We start from the raw sequence: 20,678 nt of genomic DNA, 5'->3' as shown, positions 1-20,678 counted from the left end.
CCCAACACCATTTATTGAACAGGGAATCCTTTCCCCATTGCTTGTTTTTGTCTGCTTGTCAAAGATCAGATGGTTGTAGATATGTTGTGTTGCCTCCGAGACCTCTGTTCTGTTCCATTGGTCTATATCTCTGTTTTGGTACCAGTACCATGCTGTTTTGATTACTGTAGCCTTGTAGTATAGTTTGAAGTCCGGTAGTGTGATGCCCCCTGCTTTGTTCTTTTTGCTTAGAATTGACTTGGCTATGTGGGCTCTCTTTTGGTTCCATATGAAGTTTAAGGTGGTTTTTTCCAGTTCTGTGAAGAAGGTCATTGGTAGCTTGATGGGGATAGCATTGAATCTGTAAATTACTTTGGGCAGTATGGCCATTGTCACGATATTGATTCTTTCTAACCATGAACATGGAATGTTTCTCCATCTGTTTGCGTACTCTCTTATTTCATTGAGCAGTGGCTTGTAGTTCTCCTTGAAGAGGTCCTTTACGTTCCTTGTTAGTTGTATTCCTAGGTAGTTTATTCTCTTTGTGGCAATTGTGAATGGAAGTTTGTTCTTGATTTGGCTCTCTTTAAGTCTGTTATTGGTGTATAGGAATGCATGTGATTTTTGCACATTGATTTTGTATCCTGAGACTTTGCTGAACTTGCTTATCAGTTTCAGGAGGTTTGGGGCTGGGACGATGGGGTCTTCTAGATATACAATCATGTCGTCCGCAAATAGAGACAATTTGACTTCCTCCTTTCCTATTTGAATGCCCTTTATTTCTTTTTCTTGCCTGATTGCTCTGGCTAGAATTTCCAGTATTATACTGAACAGGAGTGGTGAGAGAGGGCATCCTTGTCTGGTGCCACATTTCAAGGGGAATGCTTCCAGTTTTTGCCCATTCAGTATAATATTGGCTGTTGGTTTGTCATAAATAGCTTTTATTATTTTGAGATACGTTCCATCAATACCTAGCTTATTGAGGGTTTTTAGCATAAAGGGCTGTTGAATTTTGTCAAAGGCCTTCTCTGCATCAATTGAGATAATCATGTGGTTTTTGTCTTTGGTTCTGTTTATGTGGTCAGTTACGTTTATAGACTTGCGTATGTTGAACCAGCCTTGCATCCCCGGGATGAAGCCTACTTGATCATGATGGATAAGCCTGGTGTCTTATCAATTTCATCTTTATGTCCACATGTACCCATCATTTATGTCCCACTTATAAGAGAGAAGATGTGGTATTTGACTTCCTGTTTCTAAGTTAGTTCATTTGGGATAATGGCCTCCAGCTCCATCCATGTTGCTGCAAAAGATATGATTTCACCTTTTTATGGCTGCATCGTATTCTGTGGTATATATGTACCACGTTTTCTTTATCTGGTCCTCCACTGATAGACACTTAGGTTGATTCCATTCAGGTATCTTTTTTTATATAATGATTTCCTTTGGGTGGATATTCCCTAGTAGGTTTACTAGGTCAAATGGTATTTCTATTTTTAGTTCTTTGAGAAATCTCCATACTGTTTTCCATAGCACTTGTACTAATTTACATTCTCACCAACAGTGTGTAAGCATTCCTTTTTCTCACATCCACAGTGTTGTTTTTTGACTGTTTAATAAAAGCTGTTCTGATTGGTGTTAGTTGGTATCTCATTGTGATTTTAATTTGCATTTCTCTCATGATTAGTTATGTTGGACATTTTTTCATGTTTGGTGGCTGCTTGTATGTCTTTTGAGAAATGTCTGTTCATGTCCTTTGCCTGCTTATTAATGGAGTTACTTGATTTTTTCTTGTTGGTTTATTTAAGTTCCTTGTAGACTCTGGATGTTAGTCTTTTGGGATGTGTAATTTCCAAATGTTTTCTCCCATTTTGCAGATTGCCTGTTTACTCTGCTGTTTGCTTTGCAGAGGTTTTTAAAGTTTAACAGTCTCCTTTGTCTATTTTTGTTTTTGTTACATCTGCTTTGAGGTCTTAGTCATAAATCCTTTGCCTAGACCAATGTCCAGAAGAATTTTTCCTAGGTTTTATTCTAGGATTTTTATAGTTTCAGGTCTTACATTTAAGTTTTTAATCTGTCTGGATTTAATTTTTGTATATGGGGAGAAATAGGGGTCTAGTTTTATTTTTCTGCATGTAGTGAATATTTAATGTTTATCGAATATGCAGGGGAATTTATTATCTGTTAACCCTTTGTCTTAAAGAATGCTTTGAAACACACAGACATACAAGAGCTCATACTAATCTTTTAAGACTTTCAACCTATAGTTTATTTAATGTACAGTTTAGCACATAATACTTTGTACTGGTATTTATCTCAATGAGACTGAACATGTTTTGAGGGCAGAGATCATGTCTTCAACTTGGTGTTCCCTCTTAGAATCACCTCCCATCATTATGAATACAGAATGATGATGTCTGGGGGATTTGGGTCCTGTCATGGCTACAGTAGCTAGTGATATGATAATTTTCTATATTTGGGGAACATTTTCCTTTTTGACATTCAGCATGAGGCAGCTTAGAGAATTTTGCTCTTCTGTTGAAAGCTCTATGAATTTTCTCAATGTTAAGGATATTGATATTTGGGTCTCAAGTAAGCTTTAACTGATTACTTCCCCAGTTCTCGTGTGTTAGTCATTGTTTGCCATCCTTGTGTGCAGCTAGTTATTAAAGCAGCTAAACTTTTAAACTTTATTTGGTTTTAAATTTGACTGTCACTGCTATTCTAGTTAATGGTTCTTAAGTTTCCTGCAGCTGGTTTGTTTTGCTGTCTTATTATCTCGTATTTGATATGTTAGTCAACTTCTAGCCTTTGGGGGCATTTGTACTTTACCTGGGTTTAAGTCAGAAATATCGGCCGGGCGTGGCGATTTACACCTATAATCCCAGCACTTTGGGAGGCTGAGGCGGGTGGATCACGAGGTCAAGAGATCAAGACCATCCTGGTCAACATGGTGAAACCCCATCTCTACTAAAAATACAAAAATTAGTGGGGCATGGGTGGCGCGTCCCTGTAGTCCCAGCTACTTGGGAGGCTGAGGCAGGAGAATTGCTTGAACCCAGGAGGTGGAGGTTGCGGTGAGCCAAGATCGAGATTGTGCCATTGCACTCCAGCCTGGGTAACAAGAGCAAAACTCCTTCTCAAAAAAAAGAAAGTCAGGAATATCTCTGAGTATAAAGAGAGATGATTTTTCTTTTAATTTCTGGACTTACAGAGCATAATTCTTGATTTCTTCCAGCTTTTCATTCATAGGCATATATTTTAACAAGAAAAAAGTCTACTTTAAAAAAATTGCCTTTTAACTAAAATAGCTTATTTTAAAAAGTGAGTACTGTTCCATTCAGGAAAAGAAAGTTTATCTTCCTTTACGTTTTATAATTAATAGACTATTTTTTGGAGCAGTTTTAATTTTATATAAAAATTGAGCAGAAAGCACAGAGGTCCCATCTACCCCTCCCTTCCCACATTGCAGTTTCTCCTATTAACATCTTGCAATAGTGTAGTACCTTTGTGTCCTGTATCCACTATTAGAGTATCATACAGAACAGCTTCACTGCTTTACACATCCACCATGCCCTGCCTGTCCATTCTTCCCACTCTCCTGGCACCCTCAGCATCCTCCCATCCCTAACCCTAGGCAACTACTCATCTCTTTAGTCTCCATAGTTTTGCCATTTCCAGAACATCTTATATGTACTTGGAATCATATAGTGTATATACCTTTTCAGATAGGCTTCTTTCAATAAACATTTAAGATTAAGAAATAAACATTTAAGATTCCTCCATGTCTTTGTGGCTTTATGTAGCTCATTTCTTTTTATTGCTGAATAATGTTCCATGTATGGATATACCACAGTTTGTTAATCTGTTTACCTACTGAAAGAAATCATGTTTGCTTCCAAGTTTTGGCAGTTGGAATAAGGCTGCTATCAACGCTCACTTGCAGGTTTTTGAATGGACATACATTTTTAACCCATTTGGCTAAATAAGGAGCACAATTGATAAGACTGTTTAGTTTTGTATGGAACTGCCAAGATGTCTTCCAAAGTGACCTTCCATTTTGCATTCTTTCCAGGAATGAATGAGAGTTCCTACTGCTCCATAGCCCCAGAAGCATTTGATATTGTCAGTGTTTTGGATTTTAGCCATTCTGTTCACTGGTGTCTTGTTTTAATTTGCAGTTCCCTAATGATATATCATGTTGAGCATCTTTTCAGATCTTTTGCCTATTTTAAAGTTAGGTTGTTTGATTTCATAGTGCTTGCCCACCCCAGCTTTATTTAGGTATGATTGTTAAATAAAAATTGTATGACAAATAAAAGTTACATGCAGTGTGATGATTTGATAATGTGTATATATTGTGAAATGGTTACCATAATCAAGATAATGTATTCATCAACTCACATAGTTAACCGCCTCTTTTGGTAGTGAGAACACTTAAGATCTACTCTCTCAGCAACTTTCAAGAATACAGTATATTATTAACTATAGTCATCATGCTATACATTAGAACTCCAGAATTTATTTATCTTATAACTGGAAGTTTGTATCTTTTGACCAGTATCTCTCCATTACTCCCACCCTCAATCCCCATTCTCCAGCCCCTAGTAACCATCATCCTACTTTTTGTTTCAATGAGTTTTACTTATTCATTCATTCATTCATCCATTCATTCATTTTTTGGAGACAGCCTTTGCTCTGTTGCCTAGGCAGGAGTGGAGTGGCACCATCTCGGCTTACTGCAACCTCTGTCTCCTGGGCTCAAGCAATTCTTATGCCTCAGCCTCCCAAGAAGCTGGGACTACAGGTGCCTGCTACCACACCTGACTAATTTTTGTATTTTTAGTAGAGACCGGGTTTTGCCATGTTGGCCAGGCTAGTCTTGAACTCCTGGCTTCAAGTGAACCACCCACCTTGGCCTTTTAAAGTGCTGGAATTACAGGCATGAGCCACATGCCCAGCCAGAGTTTGACTTTAGATTCTACGAAGACACTCTGTATTAGTGAGTGTTTAATTTTGTGCTGCTAAAACAGAATACTTCGTACTGGATAATTTATAAACAATAGAAGTTTATATGGCTCACAATTTTAGAGGTTGGAAAGTTCAAGATCAAGAGGCCACATCTGGTGAAGCCTGTTTTGCTGTGTCATAATGGGGTGTAGGGCATCATGGGCAGGGGTTGGATGAGAGGAGCATGTAAGAGCAAGAGAGGGCTGAACTCACTTTTATAACCCTCTCTCAGAAATGGATCGACTCCCATGATAACAGCACAAATACATTAATGAGGACAAAGCCCTCATGACCTAATCACTTCTTAAAGGTCTCCCCTCTACTCTTGTATTGGGGATTAAGTTTTCAACACATGAACTTGGGAGACATTTTCAAACCATACTAGTGAGATGATATAAGATTTGTATGTCTATGTCTGGCCTATTTTACCTTGCATAAATATCCTCCAAGTTCATCTGTGTTGTTACAAATGGTAGGATTTCCTTCTTTTTAAAGGCTAAATAAGATCCCATTGTATAGAAACGCAACATTTTCTTTATCCATTTATTGGAGATGAATACTTAGGTTATTTCCATGTCTTGGCTATTGCAAATAATGCTGCAGTGTACATGAGAGTGCAGATACCTGTTGAGATAGTGATTTTATTTCATTTGGATATAAACCCACTTGTGAGACTGCTGGGTCATATGGCAGTTTTACTTTTACTTTTTTGAGAAATCTCCATATTATTTTCTGTAATGGTTGGGTGTTTTCTTGTTATTTTAAATAGTTCTTTGTGCATTTAGGATTCATCTCCTTTATCAGGTATGTTTTTTGTGATTATTTTCTCCCAGCCTGTGGCTTATCTTTTTATTCTCTTAACAGTGTCTTTTACAGGGCAGAGACACTTTTAATTTTAATGAATTCTAACGTAACAATGTTTTCTTTCATAGATTGTGTTTTGGTATTGTATCTGCAAAGTCTTTACCAAATCCGAGGTCACCTAGATTTTCTCCTATGTTATCTTCTAGGTGCTTTAGTTTTATGTTTTAAAGTTAGGTCTGATCCATTTTGAGTTAATTTGTGTGAAAGATCTGTGTCTCTCTATATATTTTTTACATGTGGATGTCCAATTGTTCCAGCACAGTTTTTTGAAAACTGTCTTTTCTCCAATGTATTGCCTTTTCTCTTTTGTCAAAGATGAGCTTACCATATTTGTATAGGCCTGTTTCTGAACTGTCTGTTCTTTTCCATTGATCTTATCTGTCTGTTTTTTCACCAATACCACTCTGTCTTAATTGCCGTAGCCTTAATAATAAGGTCTTAAGATTGAGTAATATTAGTCCTCTAAATTTGCTTTTCTTCTTCAGTATTGTGTTGTATATTGTATGTCTTTTGCCTTTCCAAATAATCTTAGAATCAGTTTGTTGATATCTACAAAATAACTTCCTGGGATTTTGACTGAAATTGCAGTGAATCTGTAGGTCAAGTTGGGAAGAATTGACACTTTAACAGTATTGAGTCTTCCTATCCATGAATGTGAAATAGCTCTCCATTTTTTAAGATCTTGTATTATTAGGGTTTTGTAATTTTCCTCAAATAGATGTTGTAAATATTTATTTGTACCTAAATGTTTTATTTTTTGTGTGCGAATGTAAATGGTACTGAGCTTTTATTTCAGTTTCACTTGTTCATTGCTGGTCTATAAAAAAGCAGTTAGCCTTGTATCCTGCAACCTTGCTATTATCACTTATTCCAAGAAATTTTTTGGTGATTCTTTGGGATTTTCTACATTATCACGCCTTCTGAGAACAAAGACAGTTTTCTTTTTTTCTTTCCAATCAGTATACCTTCTTAATACCATTTTCTTATTTTATTAGCTTGGACTTCCAGTAAATGTTAAATAGGAGCAATGAGAGGGACATCCTTTCCTTTTCCATCAGTTTAGGGGAAAGTGTCTAGTGTTTCATTAATATAATGTTAGCCGTGGGTTTTTTTTGTTGATGTTCTTTATTGAGTTGAAGAAGTTTTCCTCTATTCCTGGTTTTCAGGTTTTTATCATCATGGATGTAGATTTTTGTCAAACACTTTTTCTCATCTCTTAATATGATCAATTTTTCTGTTGTCGTAATGGATTAGATTAGTAGATGTCCTGATGTTGAAGAGGCTTTGTGTATCTGGTTATTTGTGAAAATAAATCTCTCATGGTTATGGTGGATGATTTTTTAATACATTATTGGATTTGATTTGCTAACACTTTATTAAGGATTTTTGCATCTGCATTCATAAAAAATGCTGGTTTGTAATTTTCCTTTCTTGAAATACTGTATTATTTTGGTATTAGGGTAATGCTAGCCTCATAGAATGAGTTGGGAAGTGTTTCTTCTGCTTCTGTTTTCTGGAAGAGATCACAGAAAGTTACATGATTTCTTGTAATTGTATAATTTCTTCCTTAAATGTTTGGTAAATTCATCAGTGACAAGGGTGATGGCCCCTCTTTTCTCTGATATTTGTGGCTTTTGTTTTTTCTTTTTATTTTTTTTGTCTTGGTTTTCCTGGCTAGAGGTTTATCAATTTTACTGATCTTTTTAAAGAACCAGCTTTTGGTTTCATTGATTTTTCTCTATTGATTTTTGATTTGTAATTTCATTGATTTCTACTCTTATTTTTTCTGCTTACTTTAAATTTAATTTGCTCCTCTAGTTTTCTAAGGTGAAAGTTTGTGTTATTGATTTTAGATCATCTTTTCTAATATTTGCATTCAACGTGGTATTTTCCCATTTAAGCACTGTTTTTGCTGTACCCCACATATTTTGCCAGGTTATCTTTTTATTTTCATTTAATTCAAAATGTGTTATATTTTCTCTTGAGACTTCTTTGTCTTATCTGTTATTTGGAAATGTGTTTAATCTCCAAGTATTTTGGTTTTTTTCAGATATCTTTCTGTTACTGATTTCCAGTTTAATTCTATTTGGCCTAAAAATATACTTTGTATGATTTCTTTCTTTTTTTAAATTTAAGGTGTCTTTTATGGCTCAGAATGTGGTGTTTCTTGGTGATTATTCCATGTGAGCTTGAGAAGAACGTGTGTGTTGCTGTTGTTGAATGAAGTGTTATGTCCAGTTGATTAATGGTATTGTTAGTTCAGCTATGTCCTTAACCACTTTTCTGCCTAATGAATTTGTACATCTCCAAAAGAGAGTTCTTAAAGCCTCCAACCATAATAGTGGATAATCTTGGAGGAGAATAGATGGGTAATTCTGTGTTTAACTTTTTGAGGAACTGCCAGACTGTTTTCCACAGTTGCTATATTATTTTACATTCTCACGAGCAGTTTATCAGGGTTCTAGTTTTTCTACATCCTCATCAATACTTATTTTCTGTTTTTCCTCCCTTTCTCCTTTTTTATTATAATCATCCTCATGGGTATGAAATGGTATCTCATTGTAGTTTTGATTTTCATTTCCCTAATGACTAATTATATTGAGCATTTTTTCATGTGCTTTTCGCCCATTTGTATGTCTTTGGAGAAATGTCTATTCAAATCCTTTGTCCATTTTTAAATTGGGTTATTTATTAAACCCGTGTCAGATATGTGATTTCCAAATATTTTCTCCCATTCTGTGGGTTGTGTTTTCACTTTCTTAATAGTGTCCGTTGATGCATGGACATTTTTAAGTTAAATTTATCTGTTGTTTCTTTGATTGCTTATGCTTTTGGTGTCATATCCAAAAACCATTGCATAATCTAAACTCATGCAAATTTCCACCTATTTCCTTCTAAGAGTTTTATTGTTTTAGTGTTTATATTTAAGTCTTTGAGCTGTTTTGAGTTAATTTTTTTTGCATATGTTATGAGGTTAGTGTTTAAATTTCATGCAAATTTTCACCTATTTCCTTCTAAGAATTTTATCATTTTAGCTTTTATATTTAAGTCTTTGAGCCATTTTGAGTTAAATATTTTTGTATATGACATGAGGTTAGTATTTAAATTTATTCTTTTGCACTTGGATATCCACTTGTCCCCGCACCGTTTCTTTTTTTTTTTTTGAGACGGAGTTTCACTCATGTTACCCAGGCTGGAGTGCAATGGCGCGATCTCGGCTCACCGCAACCTCCGCCTCCTGGGTTCAGGCAATTCTCCTGCCTCAGCCTCCTGAGTAGCTGGGATTACAGGCACGCACCACCATGCCCAGCTAATGTTTTGTATTTTTAGTAGAGACGGGGTTTCACCATGTTGACCAGGATGGTCTCGATCTCTTGACCTTGTGATCCACCCGCCTCGGCTTCCCAAAGTGCTGGGATTACAGGCTTGAGCCACCGCGCCCGGCCCCCCGCACCATTTCTTAATCCACTGAATGCTCCTGGCACCCCTATCAAAAGTCATTTGGCCACAAAGATACTGATTTTAAGTTATTTCAAAATGCTTAATCTAAAATATAAAGTAAAAATATTTATGGCAAATGAAATAAGTGTCTGCTGTTATGAGTTTTGGGTTGTTTGTTGTTACAGCAAATGCTGCCTGATACAAAAACTTAGTTCTTATGCTATGTAACATGTTTCTTTTAGACAACTGTAGAATACTTCATCCGACAACAGCAAAATACACTCTCAAGCTCACATGGAACATTCACATAGCATAAGAAGTAAGTTTCTTAGAATATCTGCATCAGGTAGCTTTTGATATAGAAGAAATACATAAGTGATAAGAACAAGTAAGTGGTAAGTAGCAAGTTGAGTACTCATATTACCTAGTAGCATTTGCTCATTGGAGCTAGATTATACAATTTAGAATGGCTTCATGAAGTTCAGATCTGGACAGACTTCAAAGAATATTTAGCTGAGGCAAGATAAGTGATCTAGCCTAAAGCCATATGCCTGGTTAGTATCAAGGCTGTGATTATAAGCCAACTGCTGCCTCCATGTTCTTTCTGTGATGTGCCATGTAACTGTGAATGGAAGGTGGTGTCTGAAGTAGCCTCAAGAAGCAAGACGTCCAGGCTGATTTTGGCCCCAGATAAAGAAACAGGTGGTTTTTCAGTAAGTGGCTATGAAATTATGGATTGGAAAGAAGTCCTCTTACCTGACACTATCAGGGCAGGTATTTGGTTAACTAAAAACATAAATAAGTACTCTGAAGAAATGATGCATACAGACCTTAATATTTTCTTTTTTTTTTTTTTTTGATTTTTAAAATATATATTTTTTGAAAATATTTTGAATGTAATTAAGATCCCTGATTGGAAGGGGGAAAAAAATCAACACAATGAAATTTAGGAAGCGGAATGCAAGAGCAGCTGCTGCATCCGGCCCCTTCCACTCGTGGGGCGCAGCCGGGAGATGCTCATTTTATGATCCAAAGCGCACGCTCCGGTCGACGCAGAATAATTTAATTACCAGCCTTCCGGCGGAAGGACCCTGTCTGAAGTCAGGGTCAGAAATAGGACAGCTCATCGTGCTTGGCTTTGTTGGTCTGGTAGTTAGACAAGGTCAGGGGCTTGTTTTCGTGAGGGAGACTCTGGAATACTAGCAAGTGGACAAATTCCTCATCACCGACATGCACCTTGATGAAGTAGTTCGTCCCCGCAACCACCTGGCTCCTGAAGGACACAGCCTTAAACACGGGGAACTTCTTGTTTGCTTTTTCTTCAAGCTGGGACCTCACCTGGTCGGCGATGTTCTGGGTCTTGGCGGTGGCCGGCTGCGCGGCGGAGGGCGCCCTGCACATCATCGTGGCGGCGGCGGAGGGGCTCGGCGAGCAGACTGGGCCAATATTTTCTTTTCTTCTTTTTTTTTTTTTTTTTTTTTTTTTTGAGATGGACTTTCGCTCTTGTTGCCCAGGCTGGAGTGCAGTGGTGTGATCTTGGCTCACTGCAACCTCTGCCTTCCGGTTTCCCAGCAATTCTGCTGCCTCAGCCTCCTGAGTAGCTGGGATTACAGGCACCTTCCTCTACATCCGGCTCATTTTTGTGTTTTTAGTAGAGGTGGGGTTTCACCATGTTGGTGAGGCCGGTCTCGATCTCCTGACCTCGTTATCCGTCTGTCTCGGCCTCCCAAAGTGCTGGGATTACAGGCGTCAGCCACCGCACCCAGCCCTTAGTATTTTATTTTAAAACATATATGTGTATATTTATTCTCCATCGATGTAGTACCAAGCTCTTTTATCTGAAAATTAATCTGCTGATTAAGTTTCCATATTTAGCATTCAGTTTTTGTTTCTTTCCATTGAATGAGGACCTGAAGGCATTTCCAAAGAATCTAGGTATAGATACCTTCTGGACTTGTATTATGCTCCTGCTCTCTGCTCTCCCAGGTTCATGGTTATTGCACCCATATCTAATTCAACAAGCATTTTCTTAGTAGTTTGCCTATATGAAATCTTTTCCAGAGCATCTATCTGCCTTAGTTCTCATAAAAAAAGTTATCTTTTTCCCACTCATATTCCATTGGTTCATACAATATTTAATAAAATTACGTAATCATGGTAATAAGTTCAAGTGGCCTTAACAAGTTTGGGAATCATCCCTTCTGATTCTCAGTGATCAAAGAGCATGATGGATAAAAGTCAAAGTCACAGGTGAAGTTGACAGTAACTTGCTAGCCATAAGCATATCAGCCTACTGGGGCATCAGAATGCTATTCAGGGGAAGCAGAGATCATAGCTAATCATCTGAGACCAATACCTGGAAATTGGTTAAGCAAGCTTCTGCACATCTTGTTCAGTGGAATACATCCATGTAAAATGTGAATGCAAATTTATATGGATTATAAAAGACATCCAAGTTGTACTGTTATATGGGAAAAAACAGTTTACATAACAGCATGAATATTAAGATTTTGTGTGTGCATGCGACACACAGAAAAACATCTGGAAGGATGTGAATCACAATGTTAAGTAGAGACAAAAATTAATAGTACTTATCTCTACAGCATGAGAATTTGGTTGTCTTTTTTTTTTTTTTAACTCTGATGGAGATTTTTAATATAGTTCTTTGTTGTTTGAAAGTTTTACATTGAACATTTGTTACTTTAAAATTAAGGGGAAACATTGTTTCTATTTTGAGAAGAACCTGATTGAATTGTGTTGTTTTGAAAAAGAAGTTCACTTTTAGAATTTTAGGCGATAGGAGAGAATGTTCTCAGTCAGGGGCCACGCTTCTTGGTACCTTTATAAAATGAACAAGCACCTTCATAGTGTCCTGTATAAGCCAAGATGCTTTCTTCCTGCAGCGACATGGCCTTGTAAATGATGGGAATGGACTTTCTTATTCTTTCTTCCATTTCATTTTTATATGTCACTGTGATATGATTGCCATATTTTTTCTTCCCTGGTTTTATTTTTTAGGAAGATTTCGATGTCGATCATTTTGTGTCTGACTGTAGGAAGCGGGTCCAGCTGGAAGAACTGAGAGATGATCTGGAGCTCTACTATAAACTTCTTAAAACAGCCATGGTCGAACTCATCAACAAGGATTATGCAGATTTTGTCAACCTTTCAACAAACTTGGTAAACTTTAAATCCACGGTCCCTACATTTACACATATACCATTTCTTTCTCAATCATACTTATTCGAATAAGTGTTGTGTGTTTTTAGAAACCTTTTAGTTGATGTTCCCTGTAGAAATTTGAAGAGATCACTAATCTCCTCAATAAAATAACCAGACTTTATTTATATACAGTTTTGCTTCTTTACTCATTTAAAACTATTCTAAATTGAATATTTTTTGAATTTGATATTATTAGTGAAAAGCAAGCGCTAGTAATAGCATAATGGTTGTTTTCGTTAGCTGCTGATTACAATGAAATGTCTCTGGTTTAGACCAATTTGCAAGAGCAAATATCAACTCTTCTTAAGGAGATACTTAATTTACTTTCAGATACATATGCTAGCCAGAGCTAGATTGAAAGAACGTTGGCCAATATTGATCTTTAGGAGGCTTGGTTTTATAAAATGTAAGAATAGTTTGTCATGAGTATATCAGTTGTTTATATAAACGTAGGTTAGAAGTGCTTATGTTTTAATACTCTCAAAGTTTACCTTTTGGTCATCCTGTTCCTATTTTATTTTACTTTTTAAACTCTGTCCAAAGAAGTACAGAAAGTAGCCATTTCCATGGAAATTTTAAGAAGCATTAAAATTAGTGAGTCACATTTGCATTTGGGAAATGTACATCTGAGATAAATGTTGCAGTAGGATTAGAAACCTAGAAAATTATATTTCCATTCTGTTTCATTTGGATTTTTCTCAAGGGTTATAATGGTTAGGACAGATATAGTCCTTCAGACTTCACATCAGCTGGTCAAGTATTGTAAATTACAGACAGATAGCTTTTTACCTCCAGTTAACATTTCTCAAATTCATTAAAATATTTTATTCAGAGGCAAATTGTGCCTAAGGAGGCTTTTATTTATTATGACTTCTCTTATTTTTATAGTTTTCTTTTACATCAAAGGTTTTTTTCACATTCTATCAACAATGTTTATTATAAACTAGCATTTGTTATTACTTAGCAATATATGGTTGTTCATTTTATTGTACAGAAAGAATAATGTTAAGTCTAGCAGTGCTTTGATCATTAAATAGATACTTAGCTGGTACTCCTGATTGTGAAGTATGTGTGTCAGCATGATTTCTGCCTTTAGGTTGGCATGGACAAAGCCCTCAACCAACTTTCGGTGCCTTTGGGACAATTACGAGAAGAGGTTCTGGTAAGTTTCCCAAATAACAGTAAACAGTTTACCGTAAGGCGGGATTTGCTTGTTTGGCCCTCCAAAAAAGAATTCTTTTAATCTGTTAGGTTGTTATTTTTGTGTTTTGAATGTTTAGTAATTATCATACCCTCAGAAAAGTTGTAAATCATTCTCGTTTTTTTGGTTTTTTTTTTTGCATGTGATACTATAACCAAAAAATTTATGTTTGATTTGAAGATGACAGATTCTTAGAGTAGATAGCTTTAAAATGGAGGAGGAGGAGAAGGCTATTTGAAAACTCAACTCGTTACTGTCAGCTCACTCATATGTAGGTAGTCACCAATTTAGGAGTAGCTTCTATTTTTAAAATGTGTAGTTTTACAAATATTTCCCTAAATAATATTTTATATATTGTTAGGTCCCTAGACTAGTCCGCAGAAGCGCTTTAAACCCTAATATAACTGAAGGATAATGTAAAATTAATGTAATAACTAATAGACATTGTATTTTATTTTAATGTTTCTATAAGATAATGTCTGCTGTGAGTTGGGACTCACCATGTCTAACCCATTGGAGACAGGGACTCCGTCTGGATGAACAGTAGAGGGGGGTGTTTTGGCATCATTTTCAACAGAAAAGTGTGCTACCCTGCACTGTCCCTGCTGGTCCACCCTGCAGTTGATGTCAGGTGCCCTGACTTCCATGCTCTCTTAGCATTGATGAGCTGTCATAAACTTGATTCATTGCATCATTATTACCTGTATATATCACCACTATATCATGGACAGTCTCAGGCACATAGTAGGCTCACAGTAGGTGACATAAGTAAACATTCAATGTATGTGTAATGCTGAAAAAAATGCAGAATAATAGAAATGTCAGTGTTTAGAAGTCCATAGGAATACAGGCAAGGAGTAATTCTTAAAAAAGAAGTCTTGGCCGGGCATGGTGGCTCATGCCCTCTTCCCACAACTGTCTCTGGAACCACCTTTTTCCTGATTGGTTTACCTATAGACCTGTTCTTCCTTTTTGATCTCTAACTCATGAAGCTAGTCTATGAGATTCTGCAATTATTGAGAAATGAGACTATTTCTATCTTGTTCACCATAGCGCCCTCATTGGTATCCACAATAGCTGACATTTAATAGGTATTTCATAACATTTGTGGAATGAATGAATTCACTTTTCTATAGAATTTTTGTTTCTCCAGTTTATTCTAGTTTTTCCTTTACCTTCATTTTGGCCCTGATTTCTAATTAATTCATTAGCTTCTGGACATGTTTCTCCACTTAAGAAGTCGCCCTTTTCCTTGCCTCTGGTTCTTGACTTCTTGATTCTGAATTTTCCCAAAACAACTTTTTCATGATATATTAGTACTTTTAAAATGTGTAGAATCTAGTCTAAAGATCTTGTCACGACCCTCTTGAATTAACCCCTCCTGTTTTATGTCTACTTTTGTCCATGTTGAAGCCTGCAGTACCCCCAGAGGTATTCCTCACTGGTCCTGAAATATGTCATAACTGTTCTGTCTTTCTACCTTGTCTTCTGATAATCTTCTCTCTGTGCTTGTCAGCATCCACAAATTTTTAGAATCTACCTCAAGTCTCATCTCCTCCACCAGACACCCTTATACTTTGACTCAGGTTTCTTTACCCTGATCACCTGTGATGCTCATTGTATGTAGATTGATTTTCTTTTCGAAGCCAACCCTGCATGACCTTAGCTTTATATGTCATTTTTCCCCCAAATCATGAGACACAAACAGAAATTGTGTCTAATATTTTGTAATTTGTCAATATCTGCATAATACTGGCCTGTAGGTATTAAGTCCTGTGGAATTTAATTAAATGTGTAAATTCAATAATGTTAGAAAACAATCTCTGCAGTACTTTTTTTTTTTTCTTTTAAAGAGCCTTAGATCATCTGTCAGTGAAGGAATTCGGGCAGTTGATGAACGAATGTCTAAACAAGAGGACATTAGGAAAAAAAAGGTATACTCAAATATTTATAATATTAAAGCATTGACTCACTGTAGCAGCTTGTAGTAACAAGCGCTTTTAGGCATATGTTCTGATTTAGTCTTCTTGGTACTTTTGCAGAGAGGAGCATGATGTCTCTCTTTTATACACAAGTGTTTTTCAAATTTATTTATTATATGTATTTATGTATGTATTTTTCTTTTGATAACTTTGGTACCGAAGCACACTTTTTTAAATCTCAAGGGAGAGGAGCCTATTTTATTTATTTTTATTTTTTATTTTTTGAGAAGACTATTTTAGAGATCTTCTGTTTGTTTCTCCCTTAGATCCCTTCTCAGCTTTTGTTCAAAGATTCAGGAATGTAGTGCATTGTTAGAAAAGATTGTCCACTTCATGAGAGAGGGGAGTTTTGCCTGTTTTATTTACCTATGTCCCAGTGTGTGGAAGAATACCTTGGTTCATAATAGATGCTTTGCAACTGTTTATTTAATGAATGACTTTTTTTGTTGTTGTTATTTTAACAATGAGTTTTTATAACGTTCCTCAAACTCCTTGATAATATCTGCCTTGTATAATAAATGTATTTAATAAATTGGCACGTAAGTTTATCGGTATATCATGCACATATAAATGAAGAGGACAAATATGATCAAAAACTAAAACATGAGAAAAGGATCTTAAGAAAATACATGTACCAAAATAAAGGTTTATTTAAGATGGGGAAGAGGCCAGGTGTGATGGCTCACCCCTGTAATCTCAGCACTTTGAGAGGCTGAGGCGGGCAGATCGCGTGAGCTCAGAACTTTGATACCAGCCTGGGCAACATAGCAAAACCCTGTCTTTACAAGAAATTAAAAAAAAAAAAATTAGCCAGATATGGTGGTCTGCACCTGTAGTCCCAGCTACTAGGGAGGCTGAGGTGGGAGGATTACTTGAGCCTGGGAGGTTGAGGCTACAGTGAGCCAAGATCACAGCACTGCACTCCAGCCTGGGTGATAGAGTGAGACCCTATCTCAAAAAAAGATGGGGAAAAGAAAAAGGGAATAAAGATAAAATATACGAAACCGGCCAGGCACAGTGGCTCATGCCTGTAATCCCAGCACTTTGGGAGGCTGAGGCAGGCAGATCATGAGGCCAGGAGTTCGAGACCAGCCTGGCCAATATGGTGAAACCCCATCTCTACTAAATTCAAAAATTAGCCGGGTGTGGTGGTGCACTTCTGTAATCCCAGCTACTCAGGAAGCCGAGGCAAAAGAATCACTTGAACGCGGGAAGCAGAGGTTGCAGTGAGCCGAGATTGTGCCACTGCACTCCAGCCTGGGTAACAGAACGAGACTCCGTCTCAAAATAAAAGAAAATAAGAAACCAAAAGAGCTAGATTTTTTAAAATTCTAAAATTGTGATAGAATACTAAAATTTGTTTGTTCTAAAAAGCCAGAAGATTTGCATTCTTTGGAATTTAGTGTTATGTAAAATATTTAAAATGTAGAATGCTATAAGTAATTTTACATTGACTTTTGGCTTTGTACTTTCCTGCACTTAGGATGATGAAATAAGATAATTAAGATTAAACATGACAATAACTCTTTTTCCTTAATTTTTATTTCTAGATGTGCGTGTTGAGGCTTATACAAGTTATTCGGTCAGTTGAGAAAATTGAAAAAATCTTAAACTCTCAAAGCTCTAAAGAAACATCTGCACTAGAAGCAAGCAGGTAGGTATTTTTTACTAAATAACTCATAAATTAATACTTTACACCCAGGGTAAAAATTGTTTTTAGTTAGAACTCATTTCTGATAAAAAAGAAAATCCCAGTCTATGGCTTAGTATTTTTTTTTTTGAAAGCAAGAAAATAACTTTATTGAAAATAATAAAGTATTTATAATAAATACAATCAAGGACGTAAAGACAAATATATTGAAAACTATAAAACATTGCTGATACAAATTAAAGAAGATATAAATAAATGGAAAGACAACTTTGCTCATGAATTGGAAAAGGTAATATTGTTAAGATGTCAGTACAACTCGAAGTATTGATCCCTATCCAAATCCCAAAAGTTTTTTTTTTTTTGATAAAGCCTGACCAACATACTGTTGGTCAGGCTGGTCTTGAACTCCCAACCTCAGGTGATCTGCCCGCCTTGGCCTCCAAAGTGCTTGGATTACAGGCGTGAGCCACCACGCCCAGCCTATGGCTTAGTATTTTTAAATGTAGCCCAAGCAAAGCAGAGTACATGAAATGGTAAAGCTTACACATGTTATTATATAGAACTTGATGGTCGTAGGCCACTGTTGCAACACAACACCTTTCAGGGAGTCAGAATGTGTGCTTTCTGTGGAAGATTTTTATTTTCGAAATTGCCTTACCCATAGGGTAGTAAAATCCCTATTGGTCTTCAAGGTGTGGAATAGCAGTCATCTTAGATTACTTAGACAGGCCCAGAATATTCCAGTTGTTGTATCTTGAGGTTCAAAAGGCATGAGTATTACATAATTAACAAATAGTACAGCACACATTTCATTGAAATTTATTAACGGCAAATAAGAAGCTTATGAAATAAGCAAAAGATGACTGTTTCCTTTGTTATACTGTAATGTCTTATTACCTTCCTACACTGAATTTAAAATCAGCCAGGTAGTTGAGTGACTCAGAAAGTGAATTGAATGGATCATTATGAACACCAATGGGAAGCCTCATGGTCCAGTGGAAAGAGCGTGGGCTTATGTCGCATGTACCAGCTGAGTAGCCTGAGTCAGGTTACTTCACTTTATGTCTTGGTGTTGACATATAAGGCAAATAGGAACTTCACTTGCAGGATTGGTAGCTATAGAGTAGACCCTCATACATGTCTAGTTTGGGCCTGACACAAGCATCTCTGAAAGTCACGTTGATAGCCATCATATTTTTCCTTGACTAATATGGGATAAGCTGCAGGAAAACTAACCAGGATCAAATGGAATATACCTGCAGTTCAAAGTCCTCATCATACTAACAAGGAAAGTTGGATTTCTTAATTTTAGGAATCAGAAGTTTAGATTTGAAGAGACTATAGAGACAATATGCTTCATATCTCTCATTTTATAGATGAGGAGATGAGGCATCCCAAAAGGAAACCGTTCTCGTGTCCTAGGTCTCTGCTTTCTTTCCTGATCAAGATGTATAAGTAAGTGGTCAGTCCCTGCCATCTTTGTTTCTTCAGCCTGTGGCTCTTGTGCTTCTGTCCCTTCTGTTCCCTTTCATTTGCGCTCATCAGAGTCCCCATCAGTGTCTGTTCTGAGAGCCCAGTGGAGCCCTATTTGACTAACTGGGCTGCTCTGTTTTCCACTCAACAGCGTTGACAGCCCCTCCCTACTGTGTCCTCACTCGGCATCTGTGATACCTGCTCCCCGTTTTCTTTTCCTCCTTCCCCATTCCTATTCTGTTCCTTTGATGGACTCCACTGCCCTCTTTCATGCCTGCTTTCTCCAGGGCACTGGAGAAAGTACCAGGGCACTGTTTTTGGTACTGGGCTCTTGATCAGCACCTTCTGGATAACCTCATCCAACCCCATGGTTTTAATGGCCTCTTGGATGCTGATCTCTTTATCTGCAAACTTCTGTAGTCCTCAGACCCATCAGTCTGATGACTGTGGGGAGTCTAGTAGACGCCCTGCAGGCACCTCACATTCATCATGTTGAAAACTGAGCTCTCATCTTTTTTCCCTGCCTCTCTCTACCAGCAAAAACATTTTATTCTTCTCTTTCATTCCTTGTCTTAGGAAAGGATGCCTTCTTTTCCTTCAGTAACCAGGCTAGACATCTTGGGGGAGTCATTTTCTCCTTTTCATCTTCATCTCCCTTCATTTGCTAGGCAAGCCCTGGAAAGTCACAGCTGTAGTGTCTCTGAGATTTGAGAGATGTCTGCCTCCCCCTCTGGGTTCTCCCATTGTCTCATTTCAGGGATGGCTTCCTGACTGCCCTCTCATTTTCTCTATGACAATTAAATCTGTAGCTGCCAGATGGATCTTTCAGATTTGTCTAATCACATCTTACTATTTGTGTTGAAAAATGCCGCTTTGAATGACGAGACCTTCCAAACAAGCTTTGTGTGAGCAACATGGCTGTTTATTCAACTGGGTGCAGGTGGGCTAAGGCCAAAAAGGGCATTAGCAAAGGGCAGTGGGATAGGAGTTGGTTTTATAGGTTTGGGTAGTTTTTTTGGGGGGGTGGGGGTGTTGCAGAGTAAGTTCAGTTACAGTGGTGGGGAGTAGGGGCAAGGAGTATACATGACCACAAGTTGAGTTACAATGGCAGGTTTGGGTGAGAGGTATTTACATTATCATAAGAACAGTTAAGATGGCAGGGCTGGGTGAGAGGCTTGTCTGGGGAAGCTCCGCTGGGCAATCAGGGACAATGGCGAACGCAGGCAGGGGGTGGGAGACATCAGCCGAAGCAAGCAGGACTTCAGACTTTCAGGCTACAGGCTTGCTTATGGAGACTTGCCAATTTGATTGGGAAGCAATGGTTTCCCAGTGTTTTTAGGGTAAATCTTAAATGCCCAAGCTGCTCCTTGCCACTCTGTATTCCTCACTAAAGCTGTTCAGAACTACTTGTGGTTTTGTGGTTCCCTGACTGCCCATAAATCAGCATTGCTGATTTATGCTTCCTTACTTTTATGATGTATGGCCATTTGTTGTAGTAAAAGCTCTTCCTTTAACTTCTACCTCCCTTTCACCTGCCTGATTTCTTTTATTCCATCCAGATCTAGCTCAAAACATGCTTAAAGTATGGAAAGGTTCAAGACACTGTGCTAAGTGGGAAAAGAGGTTATAAAACTATATGGATTTGTTTCGTAAAATTTATTCTTCTCTCTTGTGTGGATACTATTGATCCCTCTTGCTTTCTTTAAAACTGTCTCACTCTGTTCTGTGAGAGAAAGTACAAACAAGATACCACAGGAGTTCCCTTCCATAAAACTCGATTATAAGACCATCTCTTTTAGGAAGTCTTCCCTGACCTTTCAGAGTTAGACACTCCATCTCCATGCATGCAGCAGGC

At 37.3% G+C, this 20,678-nt stretch overlaps 1 protein-coding gene and 1 pseudogene across 3 annotated transcripts in view; one reads left to right on the top strand and one right to left on the bottom strand.

Moving 5' to 3' along the window:
• Positions 1-20,678, top strand: part of COG2 (component of oligomeric golgi complex 2) — a 57,949-nt gene that overhangs the window by 9,371 nt on the left and 27,900 nt on the right. For both annotated transcript variants that reach the window (XM_032242360.1, XM_032242359.1), the window contains exons 2-5: positions 12,313-12,474; positions 13,613-13,678; positions 15,571-15,651; positions 17,250-17,353. In XM_032242360.1, coding sequence (XP_032098251.1) covers positions 12,313-12,474; positions 13,613-13,678; positions 15,571-15,651; positions 17,250-17,353 — 413 coding nt within the window. The remainder of the gene's footprint in view (positions 1-12,312; positions 12,475-13,612; positions 13,679-15,570; positions 15,652-17,249; positions 17,354-20,678) is intronic.
• LOC116526093 lies at positions 10,142-10,752 on the bottom strand (annotated as a pseudogene). Its single transcript, XR_004257963.1, has one exon. The product of XR_004257963.1 is annotated as a cystatin-B pseudogene (transcript).

The sequence above is a fragment of the Sapajus apella genome, unplaced genomic scaffold (genome assembly GCF_009761245.1).
Source record: "Sapajus apella isolate SASKATOON/1434 unplaced genomic scaffold, GSC_monkey_1.0 scaffold49, whole genome shotgun sequence".
In the NCBI taxonomy this organism is placed as follows: Eukaryota; Metazoa; Chordata; class Mammalia; order Primates; family Cebidae; genus Sapajus; species Sapajus apella.
This window is presented reverse-complemented; position numbering and strand designations above follow the sequence as displayed.